Source organism: Girardinichthys multiradiatus, chromosome 2, assembly GCF_021462225.1.
Source record: "Girardinichthys multiradiatus isolate DD_20200921_A chromosome 2, DD_fGirMul_XY1, whole genome shotgun sequence".
NCBI classification, from domain to species: Eukaryota; Metazoa; Chordata; class Actinopteri; order Cyprinodontiformes; family Goodeidae; genus Girardinichthys; species Girardinichthys multiradiatus.
This window is the reverse complement of record NC_061795.1, coordinates 51,714,926-51,733,379: the sequence shown is the minus strand read 5'-3', so window position 1 is coordinate 51,733,379 and position 18,454 is coordinate 51,714,926. Positions and strand designations below refer to the sequence as shown.

General features: G+C 41.6%; 1 protein-coding gene across 1 annotated transcript in view; it reads left to right on the top strand.

Moving 5' to 3' along the window:
- LOC124878664 overlaps nucleotides 1-3,682 on the top strand; it is a 12,557-nt gene extending 8,875 nt beyond the window's left edge. The window contains exon 7 of the mRNA XM_047382744.1: nucleotides 1,952-3,682. Within this exon, the coding sequence (XP_047238700.1) occupies nucleotides 1,952-3,468 (1,517 nt within the window). The 3' untranslated portion in view covers nucleotides 3,469-3,682. The remainder of the gene's footprint in view (nucleotides 1-1,951) is intronic.
- Nucleotides 3,683-18,454: the final 14,772 nt, after the last annotated feature.

Below are 18,454 nucleotides of genomic sequence, written 5' to 3'. Positions count from 1 at the left end.
ATATGATGATGAGGCACTCAGGTCATAGGTCAAACACTGTGGGACAAAGTGAATATCCTTTCCTTTAAGACGAGGCTGAACGCTTTCTTCATCTATCTGAAACCACAAGCTTGTTTCAGAAAGGCTTCTCTTCACTTTCCACCATAAAGACAAAACACAGAAGAAGAATCAATGCTGAGTGAAGCTAGCATGAACTGACCCATACATCTCAGGACTGTCCATTCAGACCTGTACATCCTTCATTAGCCTCATGCTAACGTGAGAGCAGAGCCTTTTTAAATAGACGATGAGGTTCCATCCTGAGGTCCAGCAAACAGTTTCAGATGTTTTGAAACAATAAGACGGAGGCTGACACCCATACATATGTCTGTTTGACAGTTACACTCATCTCATACTAAGTTTTGGTGTTGGGTGGTTGATGGAGAGCAAGACTTGAAAACTGATGTTCTCAGATGTTCTCCATCCAAACTGACTGAGCTTAAGATGTTTTACAAGGAAGAATGACCCAGGAGACCTGCAGTCAGAGGTTCTTCTGTAGAGTTCTGACTTATGCACCATTTCCACTGGCTCGTTTCAGGCGGCGCGGTTTCGCTCCACTCGGTACGGTACCAGTTGTGTTTCCACTGACAGTGTAGTTCTGCTGTTAAAGTTGCCGTGAGACATGGTCACATTAATCTGAGTGAAACGATAAAAAATCAAAAAGAGAAAATTAAAAACATAATAAACTAAATACAAATAATGTTTGTATTATGTTATATACAAGATATTTATGTTTTTACATGTCTAAAATGATACAGTGGGATAATTATGTGGACCACAGCCCAGCCAGAACCAGAATAAGGCTCAGGGGTTCTGATGTGGCAGGAGAAGCAGAGAGGAGAGGTGCTGCTGTCTAGATGCTGAGACTCCAAAGTGTCCCTGAAAAAGTGAACATTTTGGGCTTTATGAGGAAGTTTCTGTCTCATCGATGGTGATAACGAGGAGCAGGACTTTAAAGCCCAGAACCATGGACTTCTGACCGCGGTGAAGTTAGTTTTAGGTTGGATGTTGGATCTTCATGCTCCATGGATTCAGCAGGTCTTCCTCCAGTTTGATCCGATGCAGGCAGTCTGATTACGGGCAGCTGCTCTCTGCCTGCTCCCTCCTCCTGCAGACGCTGGTTCTCTGAAGGACCGTCAATAGATGTCAGAACCAAACACGTTGTTTCATGGTGGTTTATTTGTGTGTTTTGGGGAAATGTTTGTGTGTCTGAACAGCTGATATTATGTGTGATCAGCTGGTTTAGGATATTATTAACTACAGCGCCCCCTACCTGCATGTCATTCAGAAAGCTGATTTGTCCTTTTTCTTTTCTTTCAGCCTGGTTTAAGATTGGTAAACAGTTAAATTATATTTGGGTTTGACCCGCTCCAGCCACTATGATCCTTGATATTATTGCAGTCACTCTTGAGGTTTATTAACGTCTCCCTGCACGACCTCTTGGAAAACCTCCTCCTTTTTCCTGGTCCCACGGCCAATCACTGAACAGCAGTCTGTTCACGTCACATGTGGTCCTGACCCGGCCACAGTTGGACCTGCTCAGAAGCAGGGACCAAAAAACTGGGTACTGGTAGGAAAACACAGCAACGGATAAAGCTTGTAAAACGAGCTGAGTGGAGCGGAGCCGGTCTGAATAGAATAAAAAAAACAAAAAAAGCACACCACACATTTCAGATTTTTTATTTGGATTAATTGTTGAAACTCAAGAACAGTTTTCCTTCCACTTTATAATGAAGCTTAACTTTGTAATTTTCTGTCGCATAAAATCCCTGAAAGTTTGTGGCTGGAGCCAGACCAGTGGAAAAGTTCAGGGGGTGTGAATACTTTAGTAAGAGTAGGTAAATAAAACTCAACCAGACTAGTGAGTGTGTGAGTAAAATGAGGTCCTGATGTCCCTGGGTTTGCTCCTCAGATGTTCCTGCTTCCTGTCCTCCAGCTGCTCGATCTCAGTCAGAAAATGGAAACAAAGGAGCTGAACCCTGTTGGCCTTCAGAGTCATCTCTGCATGGAGGTCCCTCAAAGACTCTTCTGCAGTCAGGAGAAGGAAATCCTCTGCTTGATCTTCGAGAAGACAAGGAGAGTAGTAGTACAGATGTTGGAGACCATCAGCTACCAGAAGAGAGAGAAGATGCATTTCAGAAGTTGAAGAAGGAAAGAAAAGACCAGGACGAGGAGGTGTGCATTGAGAAAAACGGTGAATATGCTGAAGGTGGCACCTCCTCCCCTCAGTTCTGCTCCAAACATCATCGATGGGTAAAAAACATCCTGCGAGGTTGTCCTGATGACTACTCAGAGGAACTGCTGCATCAGTCCAACCTCTCCTCATCTCCAGGGCTGTTCCCGTCTTCCTCTACCTCTCTTTCTTCACAGGACCTCACACCATCTAACCTCGTGCTCTCTCCCTCTGATCAGCCACCGTCACACACCTCCACCCATTTTCAACCATCAGAAGCAGCAGACACTGGAGAGAAACTGAGGCCAGGATCTGATGCTGCAGCTCAGCCCACACCACCACAAGATTGTGTTCTGTCCACCCTGCTGTTCCCGGTCATCCAGCTGGTGGACATCGCTTCCTCCTGCAGGAGCCACTTCACATCTGTGTCCAAGCAGTTATCTGCTAATCACTTATCCATGTTTGGGCTTAAAGAAGCATCGAGTAGTTTCCATCCTCTGGCTTCTTCGGCCCACCGAACATCAGAAAACCAGAACCTTCTAAAGAGTCCCTGCATCCTGCAGACAGCTCCTGCAAACCAGCACATGTCTGCACGTTCCTGGCACATATCGGGTCAACAAGCTGTTTCCAGGCTCTCACTGAAGTTCAGAAGGAACGCTTCATCAGAGCAGTTAGTGAAGGACTTGGGTCCATTTCCACCTTTTTCTAGTAACGCCTGCGTGTCTGAACCTGCTGTCCACCATGCATCAGAAAATCTATCCTCAGTTTGTGCTGCTGCACCATCAGCTAACCCATCTCATCTAGGTGTCCAACAGAACTCCATCAAACTTCATCCTAAAACCCGAAACAGCAGAACTTCTCAGTCAAGCTTCTGCTCAGGTTTATCTGTCAGCTCCTCGCCCTCTAGAGCCTCCTACCTCAAGGGACACCAGCTGAGGGCCCGTTCACTGTTCCAAACAGACCGTCAGCAGCCATATGTGGGTCTGACCCGGCTGAGCGCTGAGGAGTGCCTGCAGGCGACTGAAGGAAGAGCCTCAGCAAGATGGGGTGAGCCCAGCCTGCAGCACAATGATGATGAGGAGAGGATGGAGATGTTCCAGGATGCAGATTGCTCCTTTGACATCAACGCTCTCTACTCCAGCGACTCTTCGAGCAGTGAGTGTGAGGATTCGGCCAGCTGCGACCCGGACTACAGACCTCACATTAACGAGACAAGACTTCGCTTGGAGTACCAAAGACTTTTAAATCAGATGTGAGATCAGATCAGATTTTTTGTTTAATCAGGAAATAATCCCACTGAGATGATCTTCATAGTGATGCATTAAATGATAATTTGCAGAATCCAACAGGAAACCAGTTGGATTCTGGTTAAAGACTCAAAAATAAATTTTTATTAAAATGGTTATTAACCATGTTGTGATTATGAATCTGAATATATTATTTAATATTATAAAGATATTTTTTGCAGCACTATTGGCCTTTATTTTATTTTTTATTTTTTTTGACAGTAGACAGACAGGAAAGAGGGGTAGAGAGAGGGGGAGACATTTGGCAAATGTCACCGGGTCTGGGACTCGAACCCTGGACAGCCGCTTTGAGGACTATAGCCTCTGCATATGGTCGCTTTCGCCCCTACACCATCAGCGCCACGCCCATTATTTAATATTTTATCAAATAATATTTGGGTCTGTTAAGGATTGTCCTGTGAATACCAGCCCAGTAAGGCGATGGTATTAGAACAAAATAGAAAGGTGTGAGACGAGCTCTGACATTATTGAACAGCATAAACTCTGCACATATATGGAATAAATTCACACAATTTCTTAAAATACAAGAATTTATTAACAAAAATAAGTCAACTTAAAGTCAAACATATTTCAATCAACAAACTCTTTACTTTGCTAAAACAATCCAACTAAACTACCAATCAGAATTAAAGAATAATGAAGACTAATGGACTATGTACAATATAAACAAGTTGATTAAAGATGATTGATAATCATGACCAAAAGAGTGATGCAACATTACCATGCAATGTTTATGTTTGAGAACCAAGGATTATCTTGAAGAATCTGGAAATGAAGTTAAGTTAGTCTTGGAACCAACTTAGAAAATAATCAGCAAACGTTTAGACAATCATTCACAATGTAAGATCAGATAAAATATTATTTTAATAAAATAATATTTTAAATAATGATCTGCTGAATAAAACCAACCTTCTGGATGACCATCTCTCAATGGTGTCTCATTAGCTGCCTTTATTTATTGAAATAATATTTAAAGAAATATTATTAAGGGAATATTTTGAAAAAGAGCCAAATCTTTCTGGAGAAATGGGTTTAATGGTGTTTACTTAGTTATCAAATTTAGTAAATGATGTTAGGGACACATTATTTACTGGATTGAAACCTAAACCTTTCTGGGTAAATATTATTTGCACGTGTTCTTAGATGTTAGCAGTTAAAGCTAACAAAGAAGCTAATAGCACCAGAATCAAACACATACCTTTAAAAATACCGTTAATAAAAGGGTTAAAATGCATAAGTGCGGACGGCGCGTTATGATCAATCTTCTGTTTAAAATCACCCCTTAAATAAAGTTTGTCTTAACTTTAAAAAACCACAAACAAAGAACACAACCTGAACACGTGTGCTGCAGATAGTCAGCTAGCACCAAGATAACTGAGTTCAACACAAACAAAACCAAACTTCATAAAATGAAAAATGTTTAGATCATTTCATCCTAAATTATTTCTCGCTCTGTCAAACTCTAACCTTGTATGTGAACAGTGCTGAGGAGAAGTTGTCTGGGCGACACTGAATTTTGAAGAAAGATCTGAACAAAAGGTTAGCTTCAACTAACCTCCATTGCTGTTGGGTTTGCAGCTCGCTCTGCTCGCCGACCAAGCTGCACAGTTACTGCCGTAACCATGGTGATGCGTCCCGTCGTCCTTCCTTTGGGAAACTGCTTCACTCGGCTTGCTGGGAACTCTCTGGAAACAGTTCGCTTCTGTAGATCTCAGAGAGAAAGTCAAGCAACGCTTGTACCTTCATTTCCTCTTTTTCTGAATGAATACCGGATACAGAAACAGCAATTCATTCATACTTAACTCAGCGCCTATGATCGATGATCGTATGACACTCTCGGATCCAGTTTGAAGAGTTATGTCTGTTTGCCAGCAAAGAGACATTAGCGCGCTGTGTCTCACCAGCCAGCTCACAGAGGGGTCTGGGTGGAAGAGATCAATTTATTGAAACGGTGGGGGTTTTATATGGGCAGTGACCTCACGGGCAGTCCTCTGTTACCCCGCTTCCCAAGTTGTGCTGGAAGTCGGTTAATGCAATTTATTCCTGATAGCTAAGCCTGCTTTAATTATTTCATTTCACAGCAACATTTCTGGTGTTATACAGGTCCTTCTCAAAATATTAGCATATTGTGATAAAGTTCATTATTTTCCATAATGTCATGATGAAAATTTAACATTCATATATTTTAGATTCATTGCACACTAACTGAAATATTTCAGGTCTTTTATTGTCTTAATACGGATGATTTTGGCATACAGCTCATGAAAACCCAAAATTCCTATCTCACAAAATTAGCATATTTCATCCGACCAATAAAAGAAAAGTGTTTTTAATACAAAAAACGTCAACCTTCAAATAATCATGTACAGTTATGCACTCAATACTTGGTCGGGAATCCTTTGGCAGAAATGACTGCTTCAATGCGGCGTGGCATGGAGGCAATCAGCCTGTGGCACTGCTGAGGTCTTATGGAGGCCCAGGATGCTTCGATAGCGGCCTTTAGCTCATCCAGAGTGTTGGGTCTTGAGTCTCTCAACGTTCTCTTCACAATATCCCACAGATTCTCTATGGGGTTCAGGTCAGGAGAGTTGGCAGGCCAATTGAGCACAGTGATACCATGGTCAGTAAACCATTTACCAGTGGTTTTGGCACTGTGAGCAGGTGCCAGGTCGTGCTGAAAAATGAAATCTTCATCTCCATAAAGCTTTTCAGCAGATGGAAGCATGAAGTGCTCCAAAATCTCCTGATAGCTAGCTGCATTGACCCTGCCCTTGATAAAACACAGTGGACCAACACCAGCAGCTGACACGGCACCCCAGACCATCACTGACTGTGGGTACTTGTGGGCGTTTTCTGCCACACTTTTTCTTTCCCACAGACTTCCCACTGAGGTGCCTTGATACAGCACTCTGGGAACAGCCTATTCGTTCAGAAATTTCTTTCTGTGTCTTACCCTCTTGCTTGAGGGTGTCAATAGTGGCCTTCTGGACAGCAGTCAGGTCGGCAGTCTTACCCATGATTGGGGTTTTGAGTGATGAACCAGGCTGGGAGTTTTAAAGGCCTCAGGAATCTTTTGCAGGTGTTTAGAGTTAACTCGTTGATTCAGATGATTAGGTTCATAGCTCGTTTAGAGACCCTTTTAATGATATGCTAATTTTGTGAGATAGGAATTTTGGGTTTTCATGAGCTGTATGCCAAAATCATCCGTATTAAGACAATAAAAGACCTGAAATATTTCAGTTAGTGTGCAATGAATCTAAAATATATGAATGTTAAATTTTCATCATGACATTATGGAAAATAATGAACTTTATCACAATATGCTAATATTTTGAGAAGGACCTGTATGTTAGGATCATATTGGTTCAGTAACTTGATCAAAGTTTTAGCACCCTTAAAACGACGTGATGATGTGTTGCAAACCCTAACCATGCCCACCATGGGACACATTCTGTCCTGTTCCAACAACAAACTAAATCGGATTTTATTGGGAATAAAAGATACACGCCACACTGCCCAGATTTTTATTTGTTGGATGGTTCTGAAGCGGCAGATGGTCCTTGTTTATGGATTGAGTGGAGAAACTCAGGAGTCAGATTGAGCCAACAGTTAAACACAAATCATTATCAACACAGTGATGACTGTGTGTGTGTGTGTGTCATGTCTGTTTCACATTATCCAATCTACCCTCCTGCCTCAGCCAGAAGACTGGGAACATGTGGAGGACTACACAGAAGAAGAAGCAGAGATCTGCCCCAATGCTGCCACCAGACCCAAACACCTCCTTGTCTGCAGCTGCAGGGACCAAAGAATGGATCCAGCCTCTGAGCTGGAGGCATCAGAATACCTTTATTGTCATTGTACAAAAAAGCACAACGGAGTTTAAAAATATCATGTTTTGAAGAAAGAAAAAAAATGTGCAGTTCAAACGAATATTATATAGAGTTGTGTACTCATACATGTACATGTATACACATGCATACACACACCTCGTCTCCCTCACCTTCCTCATGATCATTGATGCCCTACGAGGTGAGATCTTGCATGGAGCCCCAGACCGAGGGAGATTGACCATCATCTTGAACTTCTTCCATTTTCTTATAATTGCTCCAATTAGTGATGTTACCTCTAACACCGAGGCTTCAAAGCACGCTTCAAACTCACCAGGGTAGTTATGGTGAAGCAGTGGGCGGAGCTTGCTTCATGTGACGTCCCCGATGACGTATGAACCACTTCACTGCTTCATTCAGACAGAGTCAGCTGACTGCTTCGAGTTGACTGGCGGAGTTTCAAACATTTGGCTCGATTCAGTGTAAGATGGCTCAAGCCCTGGTTCACATCCCTGTTCTACACGTTTTATACGTTACAGAAAGCTCTTGTTTTTGGATATTCAGAGTTTTGGTGGATTATTCTGTCATGGAGCAACCATCTAGGAAGCGTTCCCAAGTGTGGGAATATTTTGATTTGGTGCCACCTAATAAGGTAATGTACATTCAAAGTGTTTATTAGAAAGCCTATACTATGCAGTAGTTTTATAGTCATAGCATCATGTTATGCAAGAGGTGCAGTAACAGGTTGTTATCTTGGTTTTACAGGTGCAGTGTTTGCTTTGCCCGCAGCTGCTGACGTATAATAATAATACGTCATCAATGCTGAGTGTCAAAATAAGGTGAGATCTTTCCATGTAATCCATGCAACATTCATTAACTGCTACAGTTAAATCCATAAAAACTACAATAAATATCCTTATGTGTAATCCATGCAATAATTATTAAAACACACAGTTGAAGCAGTAGGGAGTGAAACAAGCATGTTCTCATATTCTGGAGCTGAGAGACTGGAAAGGCCTGTGTGGAGCCACATATTTCCTGCCACATTTTATCTGTATTATCTTTTGAAAAAATATAAACAAGTGTATCCAAAGAAATGATGTATGATGATTTTATATTCTTTCACAGGTATTAAATGAAATCAGTAATCTTTGATTAACAAGTTAAAAGATGTATGATTGAAAGGTGGTTAAGAACTGAGAGTTAAAGTAAAAAACATTAAGGTTTGACATTCTCAATCAGCTATATATGAAAGAAATATAACATTAATCATTTGTAAAGCGTGAATAAAAATAATGAATTGATGGTTTTAAACTGTAAACGAAGTAAACGCTGCAACTAAAAGTTTGAGCAGCACCGATGTAAGAATTAAAGCCTCTGTTTAACAGGAAGTGTAACGTTGAGTGAGACAGGAATAGAGCAGATGTTCAGGAATTGGGGAAGTGAGAACTGCAGCTTACAGCACAAGGATGAGACTGAGGTGGGGTCACAGGTCAAAGAAGAGGCCAGCAGACAGCTCAGGACTGAGGTGATGATGGCATGTCTGATATGGACACGACTCGGGGAAATTCCAGAAAATCACCTTATGTCATGGGTCACCAATGGGACAGCCATGGCAACAACCACTGGCCAATGAGCACAAAGGGTTTGGTGGAAATGCTCTATAAAATGGGCAAGAATAGAGGAAATAGTTGGTTGTTTCCTCGCAGAAGACCAGCGAACAAGATCGGAGAGACGCTACAGATGAATCAGAGGACCAGAGACACAGCCCAGCTGATCGACTGCATTAAAAAGAGGATCAACCCGTGAGCCCAGAAAGGACTGTGCCTCAAAATAAAGAATCTGATTTCATCTAAAGCCTTTTTATCCAGACAACAGAAGTGAACTTGATCAGTGAACAGCTGATTGCTCTAAGTTTCAGGCTTCTGGAAGTCCTGAATCAACCTCATTTATGTCTTCGGGTTTCCTTCAACTCTTCAGCTTCTGGAAACTACTGTCTTCAGAGACAAATAACCACAAAGATCCTGTTTAACCATCAAAGCCTGGAGCATCAGTGCCTGACACTTAAAGGAAGAAAACTGAAGATTAAGTCGTATTTCCTTCAAGAAACCACTCGTTACCAGAAGAAACATCTCCATCAGGTTCATGGTTGAGCCTCCATCTTCAAAGCTTCTCCAAACTCACTAGTTTCAGCATCAGGGAAAGACAGGTTGAGTTGATTGATTCATTTCTATTATTTCAATTATTTTTGTATTGCCGAATTTAATCTGTTACTGACACCTGCAAAAGCGTTACTAATTAAAGAAAGAATATAAAATTCTAGTTAAATCGTGGACATTCAATTATTTGAGTCACTGTATTGTTGGTTTTTCATTGGTGGTAAAAAGTCTTGTTGCCTGGTTCTTAGATGTTTTAGGAGGTTTTTATAGGTTGTGTTATGACCCCACTCGGTCTAGGGGTAGGGGGAAGTAAACATTTGAACCAGGTGTTACTGGTTGTGTGGTTTTACTAGACGTTGGAAGGTTGCAGGGGCATTACACATCCCAAACCATCACATTGTACTGTAAAAATTTGTCTGGTGTAACAAAAACAGAAATATCAGAAGCTCTCTCTGTGAGGGGTACTTGCCGATATCCTTTTAATAAATCTAGTTTGCTTACATACTGAGCATTTCCCACATTATCTACACAGTCCTCAATGCGAGGAAGTGGATACGAGTCAGTAACTGTAACAGAATTTACCTTGCGGTAATCGGTAATGAAACGTGGTGTGCCATCGGGTTTCATTTCAAGCAAGCAGGGAGAACTCCAAGAACTCGAACTGTGTTTTGCAAATCCATTTTGCAACATGTACTCTGTCTCACTGTTCATTAGAGCTCTTTTAACAGGATTTATCCTATAAGGATGCTGATTAATGGGTTTAGCATTAGCGACATCAATGTCATGTTCAAGTACTGTAGTGCGTTGCGTGTCGGTATGTCATTGAATAGACATGGGAAACTGCTTATCAGTGATAAAACATCATCTTGCTGGCTCTCAGGCAAATGTGTAAGACAATTTGAAATCTTCAACATTTCAGAATTGGGCAAACGAGGACTTTGGTGAAAACTGGAGCAAAGAGTTAAACCATCTTCACCCGATTCAGAGCTAACATCATCTGTCACAATTATGGCTGCGCTGCCACTGGGTTTTATTTTACTCTGGTCCGTAACTGGGTTAGTTGTTCGAATGTAGTACGGTTTTAGCATGTTTATGTGACACACACTGGTTTTTCTCCTCCTTTCAGGAGTGTTTATCACATAATCAGTTTCACTCAGTTGATCACTAACCTCATAAGGACCTGAGAACTTGGCATCAAGAGCAGATCCAGGGATAGGCAGTAATGCCAAAACTTTGTCGCCAACCTGAAAGTGACGAAGAACAGCAGAATGATCATAACGCCTTTTCATTGATTTCTGAGAGTCACAAAGGAACTCTTGTGCAATTGCACGGGAAGAATACAGACGCTCACGAAACTTACAAATATAATCCAAAATGTTCTCCTGAGCGTCAGTGTCAGAGTTCAAAAGTTTCTCTTTCAGAATTGTTAGTGGACTGTGAAGAGTATGACCAAACACTAGTTCTGCAGGGCTAAATCTTAATGATTCCTGAATGGATTCTCTAGCTGAAAACAGTAAAAAAAGGATCCCTTCATCCCAGCTTTTCTTATTCTCAAGGCGGTACTTCTTTAGCATAGACTTTAAAATCTGAGGACAACGTTCTAAAGCTCCCTGAGATTCCGGATGATATGCACTAGAAACAGCATGTTTATTGTCTAGTTCTTTAAGAACGTGTCTAAAGAGTTTCGATTTGAAATTTGTACCTTGATCCGTCTGTCCAGTTCTAGAAAGACCAAATGTAGAAAAGAATCTGGTCATGGCTTTAATGATTGAACTAGCAGTGATTTTACGGAGAGGAATGGCATCAGGGTAGCGAGTGGAAGCGCACATTAAGGTAAATAAAAACTGATTACCAGATTTGGTTCGTGGTAAAGGACCCACACAATCCATAATGATGCCTTCAAATGGTTCTTTCACTGCAGGAATTAGATGGAGCGGAGCATTTGGTATGGTCTGGTTAGGCTTTCCAGCCATCTGACATATGTGGCAACTGTGGCAGAATTTAACCACATCTGTTTTTAATCCAGGCCAGGAACCACAATCTGTAAAGCTATGTTCCAATCAGCACCAGGAAGCAGAACAGGACACCATCTACGCATTAAAATTCCTAAATGTTCTGTGTTGTTCTAGCCATGTTTCTGTCAGCCAGTAATCAGCTTCATTCGGTCCACCTGCAGCATGCAATCAGTTTCCTTGTTTCACCTGCACCATGCTCCATACATACACTGCTGTTTTGTTTATTACTCACAGAAACATTACAGATCTCTTCTCTCTGTCACCTGAATGCCAAGCCTGCCCATGCCTGTTTTTGCCACCACCTGCTGAAGTGAATTTCATTTTTTTAATCTTTTTGTTTCCTCACCACTGCTGCTTGCTGTCGTCTGCATTCTGGGGTCCACCACTACAACGCTCCTGACAGTTAGAGGGTTCCCAGCAATGAGAGCCAACAAGACAGTGAACATCTAACATAGACATTCTTCAAAGTTAATATAATACACAATATTAATGAATATTAATCATAACCTTGATTTTATCACCTCTAGAGCAGGACAATACGTGCCTTACCTTTGAGCAAACGTATGCATGCTTGTTCATTTTTGAGACATTCACCTGGGAGTAAGGCCTTCCACACCATTTTATCCATTGTAGGCACCGCTCCAGTTGTGTGTGGCGAGAGGGAAGGGGAGATGGGGACCGAAAGTCAGTTTCTCAAGTCTTAAGGGACAACAACGCCAGTTGGGAGATGTTTTTACCCAACGAATTAATGTTCTTAAATGCACCTGAATACAGACTGAATTAGACCAAACATATCTTTTATTACAGTGCTTTGAGTGACTTGTTGCTGAAAAGACCTATATAAATAAACTTGACTTGACTTTTATTAACAATTCTTTAAAACATTATCCTAATTAAATCCCAGACTCCAGGCATACCACTCGATCCCTGAGGAGAGAAGAACAAGGTGGGAGGAAGGCAATTATGTCAGCTTATTTCCACATAAAAGAAAAAAAAGAACAATAAACATGCCATGCAAATGAGAGATTAAACCAAAACAAGAAAACAAATCAACAAATCAATACTGCTGTCTTGTCTTGTTGCACCCAATACACAGAGTGAGGGTGGAACACCACACCACTACATGCGTTTTCAGCTTTGGGAAGGGAAAAAATACGACTCTCCCAGACAAACTCTTGGGATACCTACTGTGTGATTTAGATGACCCATAGGCGCATCGCTTCACCATCTTGGGGAATGTTGGACCTAGCTTACATAGTTAGAAATGCTAAAGGCGTGTCATATTTTGGGGGCGGAGATTTGCGAAAGGAAATGGGATTTTCTGGATTTTAGTTTTAGATTCCATCACTCACAGTTCGAAGAGTATGATTAGAAACTAAAGACTTCTTCAAGCTTTGGAGGTGAGAAAACCTGCAAAATCTGCAGCGTATTAAATACTTGTTCTCCCCACTGTGTGTGTGTGTGTGTGTGTGTGTGTATATATATATACAGGTCCTTCTCAAAATATTAGCATATTGTGATAAAGTTAATTATTTTCCATAATGTCATGATGAAAATTTAACATTCATATATTTTAGATTCATTGCACACTAACTGAAATATTTCAGGTCTTTTATTGTCTTAATACGGATGATTTTGGCATACAGCTCATGAAAACCCAAAATTCCTATCTCACAAAATTAGCATATTTCATCCGACCAATAAAAGAAAAGTGTTTTTAATACAAAAAACGTCAACCTTCAAATAATCATGTACAGTTATGCACTCAATACTTGGTCGGGAATCCTTTGGCAGAAATGACTGCTTCAATGCGGCGTGGCATGGAGGCAATCAGCCTGTGGCACTGCTGAGGTCTTATGGAGGCCCAGGATGCTTCGATAGCGGCCTTTAGCTCATCCAGAGTGTTGGGTCTTGAGTCTCTCAACGTTCTCTTCACAATATCCCACAGATTCTCTATGGGGTTCAGGTCAGGAGAGTTGGCAGGCCAATTGAGCACAGTGATACCATGGTCAGTAAACCATTTACCAGTGGTTTTGGCACTGTGAGCAGGTGCCAGGTCGTGCTGAAAAATGAAATCTTCATCTCCATAAAGCTTTTCAGCAGATGGAAGCATGAAGTGCTCCAAAATCTCCTGATAGCTAGCTGCATTGACCCTGCCCTTGATAAAACACAGTGGACCAACACCAGCAGCTGACACGGCACCCCAGACCATCACTGACTGTGGGTACTTGACACTGGACTTCTGGCATTTTGGCATTTCCTTCTCCCCAGTCTTCCTCCAGACTCTGGCACCTTGATTTCTGAATGACATGCAGAATTTGCTTTCATCCGAAAAAAGTACTTTGGACCACTGAGCAACAGTCCAGTGCTGCTTCTCTGTAGCCCAGGTCAGGCGCTTCTGCCGCTGTTTCTGGTTCAAAAGTGGCTTGACCTGGGGAATGCGGCACCTGTAGCCCATTTCCTGCACACGCCTGTGCACGGTGGCTCTGGATGTTTCTACTCCAGACTCAGTCCACTGCTTCCGCAGGTCCCCCAAGGTCTGGAATCGGCCCTTCTCCACAATCTTCCTCAGGGTCCGGTCACCTCTTCTCGTTGTGCAGCGTTTTCTGCCACACTTTTTCCTTCCCACAGACTTCCCACTGAGGTGCCTTGATACAGCACTCTGGGAACAGCCTATTCGTTCAGAAATTTCTTTCTGTGTCTTACCCTCTTGCTTGAGGGTGTCAATAGTGGCCTTCTGGACAGCAGTCAGGTCGGCAGTCTTACCCATGATTGGGGTTTTGAGTGATGAACCAGGCTGGGAGTTTTAAAGGCCTCAGGAATCTTTTGCAGGTGTTTAGAGTTAACTCGTTGATTCAGATGATTAGGTTCATAGATCGTTTAGAGACCCTTTTAATGATATGCTAATTTTGTGAGATAGGAATTTTGGGTTTTCATGAGCTGTATGCCAAAATCATCCATATTAAGACAATAAAAGACCTGAAATATTTCAGTTAGTGTGCAATGAATCTACAATATATGAATGTTAAATTTTCATCATGACATTATGGAAAATAATGAACTTTATCACAATATGCTAATATTTTGAGAAGGACCTGTATATATATATATAAATAACATACAAAAACACAAATATACATACACACAATAAGGATAGAAGCAAATAATAAAATAACAACCATAATGTCATGTTCAAGATGTTAGAATATTACACTTGTATGTATTGATATTGCACTAAGAAAATGAAAATAATTCTTTAGGCTTTGGATAAATTTGCAGCGTTCAGGGAAACAACAGCTTTTGGTAGAAGCTGTTTTTCAGTCTGTTTGTTCTTGTCTTTATTGCCCTGAAGGTAAGAGTTCAAAGAGCTGGGGACCAGGGTGAAGGTAAATTGAGGACTCGGGCAGCGAGAGGTTCTTCACCTCGATATTGATCAGGGAAATTGAACTTGAATACTTCCTGGGACACACTGTTAACTGCAAAAGTATTCAGTCCAACTGTGATTTATCTGCAGCGGTTCTGTTTCTGGCCTTAGAGGTTCTTTAGAGAACAGTCAGCATAATGAAGACCAAAGAACACAGCAGATGGGTCAGGGAGGAAGTTCTGGTTCAGTTTAAAGCAGGGTCAGGTGGGGAGAATCTGTCCACAAGACAACTCCAAGTCACGAATGTGGCCTTTATGGAAGAGTAGTGAGAAGAAGACCTGTTAGCAGTTTGTAACAGAGGTGGGTACAGTAGTGATACTTCATAAAAATATTACTCAGTTAAAAGTACAAAGCAGTAAAATGTCTCCTAGAAGTGCATTTTCTTTAAACAGTTACCTAAGTAATTATAACTAGTTACTACCCACCTCTGGTAACAAGCTATGTAGGAGACCAGCAAACTTGTCAAGGAAGGAGCTCTGATCACAGGAGACCAGAACTGAACTTTGACCCATTTGTCCGGTAAAGCATCATCCCACTGTGAGCATTTCTCTAAACTCTGAGTACATTTATTCAGTTTGTGTTGGTCAAAACAACTTGTGCCACATATATTGGCACCCCTGCTGTTAATACTTATTCAACACCCATTTGCCAACAGAACCAGTCTTCTCTAACATTTCATAAAACGGAAGCATTCAGAACAAAGTATGTCAATCTTCTCCAGATGGTCCAGAGTCCTGCTTCCTCTCTGAGGAAGGCATGCGTCCTGTAACTGGTGGGTTGCCAGTTCAAATCCCCACTCTGTTTGTCTCAGTCTTTGTGTCCTTGGGCAAGACACCTTCCTTGCCCGCTGATGGCGCTGATTGTATGGCGGCCTCACTTCTGTCAGTGTGGCCCAGGGCAGCTGTGGCTACAATAATATGTGTATGGATGATTGATTGTAGTGGAAAGAGCTTTGGGGTCATCGGATTTGATAAAGAGCTAAGAAAGTGCAGGTCATTTACCATTTCTTCTCATCAACGCAAAGAATTGAGGTCTTAGGACCGAGATGACAATGGAGGAAGGATCAGCTGTCCCAATGACTACCTGTTTTCTACCAGAGGCCACCAGATTTTTCTCAAATGTTCTGGAAGTTCATGATGATATGCACACTAACAAGGTTCTCATGTTTATATTTGTGATGGTAGGACAGAGAAGCCCTTTACCATCTGGCTCCTTCTTCCAGACGAATAGTTGACTCTGCGGCATCATTATTATGGTGATATGACCCCCAGATTGTGCAGGTCTCTAACAGAGCTTGGTTTTTTTTTACATCCACTTCCATGCTCCAAACTCCGCTCCGGGTCCAGCCTGTTTGTCGCTGTCACATAGATATGGGGCAGTGTGTTTTAAATAATGTTTTTGCTCTACAGGAAGAAGATGCTCCTCAGACCTGAGATTGGGGTGGAGGTTCCAGCAGGACAACCACCCTAAACATACAGTCAGAGATACAATGGATGGTTTAGACCAAAGCAGATTCATGTGTTAGGATGGCCTAGTCAAAGTTCAGACCTAAATTCAACTGATAATTTGTGGAAAATGGTGTTCTCAGATGTTCTTCATCCAGTCTGACTGAGCTTGAGCTGTTTTACAAAGAAGAATGAGCAGATCCTTCAGTCTGTGGATGTTTAAAGCTGGTAGAAACAACACTCTGCCCAGGTCATCTCCAAACGCACCTGTGTTTGGAGATGGCCATGAACAGGCATCTAGAGTCGGCGCTGAAAAGAGAAGAATGAGGAGACAGCAAGATGAAGCTCGTGTGTCTCCTGCAGGTAAGACAATGTAATACCAATTGTTCATTTTTAATTCAGCCCTTGTAATCATGTCTCTGCTACTGTTCTATTTCTGATTTAGCTTAAGTTGGGGCCAAGTTTCTTTAGTACGCTGCCTTTCAGGACGTTTCTTTGGCGTCAGCTGTGACCTTTGCACCCAGCATGTAGTTGTGTAGTAAAAAGGGGAAGGCTAAAGGTGCTACTTTAGCAAAGCCATGAGTTGGTGTAACTAGGGCTGTAAAAGTTGACACTATATGCGTGTTTGTCCTGTTTAAAGACTCCACTCTGACCCGCCTCCTGTCCTCTTCACCTGAGAGGAGGACAGATAGAAAAATGTTTAATGTTGTTGACCAAAAAAAGCATCATTTCACATGCAGCTACTTACTACTGAAGCAACGTCTCTGAACAGATGAAAAACATGAAAATGATAAATGCAAAAGCCAGAAAGAGATGAGAAATGACCCCATGTTCAACATCTGTCCTAACTCAGAACTGACTGACTCTGAGCAGCAGTGTTAAAGTCTGTTCATCTAAAATAATCTGGAGAGGTTTTGCAGACTTTGTGGATCGTTGGTTTTGATGAACTCCTCTTACCGAATGTTCCTCTGTAAAACAAACTTGTCATGATCATATGGGTCAGTTTCCTCTGTAAAGTCAGACCTTTTGGATGTTTTTAGGGGGTTTGCATCAACAACATGTGAAAGTCTTATTCTAACAGCAGTTTGTAGGATGAGTCCTGGTTGTGTATTACACTCCCCAATGCTGCATTTCTTTCATTGTAGTTGATTCATTTCCTCATTTTAATCCCACTTAAAATCCTTGTTGCACTTTCTTACTTGTACTAGGCCAAACCTAGGATAAGTTGTGCTACAGTTGTTGCACAGATAATTTTTCAATAATGGTGGTGGTATTACTATTTAAAATGTTCATTTATTCTTTAAATGCACGGTGCCATTGTAAATGCAAAATTAGTTATTGTTTTATCAAGATTTTAATTTTTCCTTTTTGCTCATTGCAACTAAACTGCACAATCTGGATGACTATGAAATCAGTTCATACTTTAACACAGAGGGACACATGTCAACTATAACTAGCTATAAAACCAACAAAGCTAAAACTTAATCAAATAAGATTTTACACTTTAAACCAGCTGCTTTCCGTCTGAACGGAACCTTGACCCTGAAAGCATGTTTTGGTTTGTTCCACCAAATATTCAGGTGTTTGTCTTCTTTCTGGAATCATCTTTAGCTGCGTAACAACATCTGGGGTGTTGGGGTCATGTCATCAATCGTCACATCCAGCACATGGGTCCGATTCTACCATTGAGGACAGAAATCCTTAAATGTTTGACTGTGAAAGCAGAGCTGTAAGTTCTGACTAAGGAAACTTGATCCAAATAAAGGACATTGGATTTGTTGAACAGATTCTGTCTCATTGAACATACATTATCCTTCACCACTGAATCAAGCCGCTCCTGGGAAAGTTACATCATTTATCAGATCCGAGGGCTGGATGCAGATCAAAGTTCTGGAATCATGTGACAGACGTACGGATCTCGTTACATAAGGATGTTTGGGAAAGCGTGCTTACCTCTATTAATCTGGATCTGACTTGTTATCTTCACAGCGCCTTGCAGAAGTATTCACACCCCTTTAAAGATTTCCACAGTTTGTCTCGTTACAACCGCAAACTTTCATTG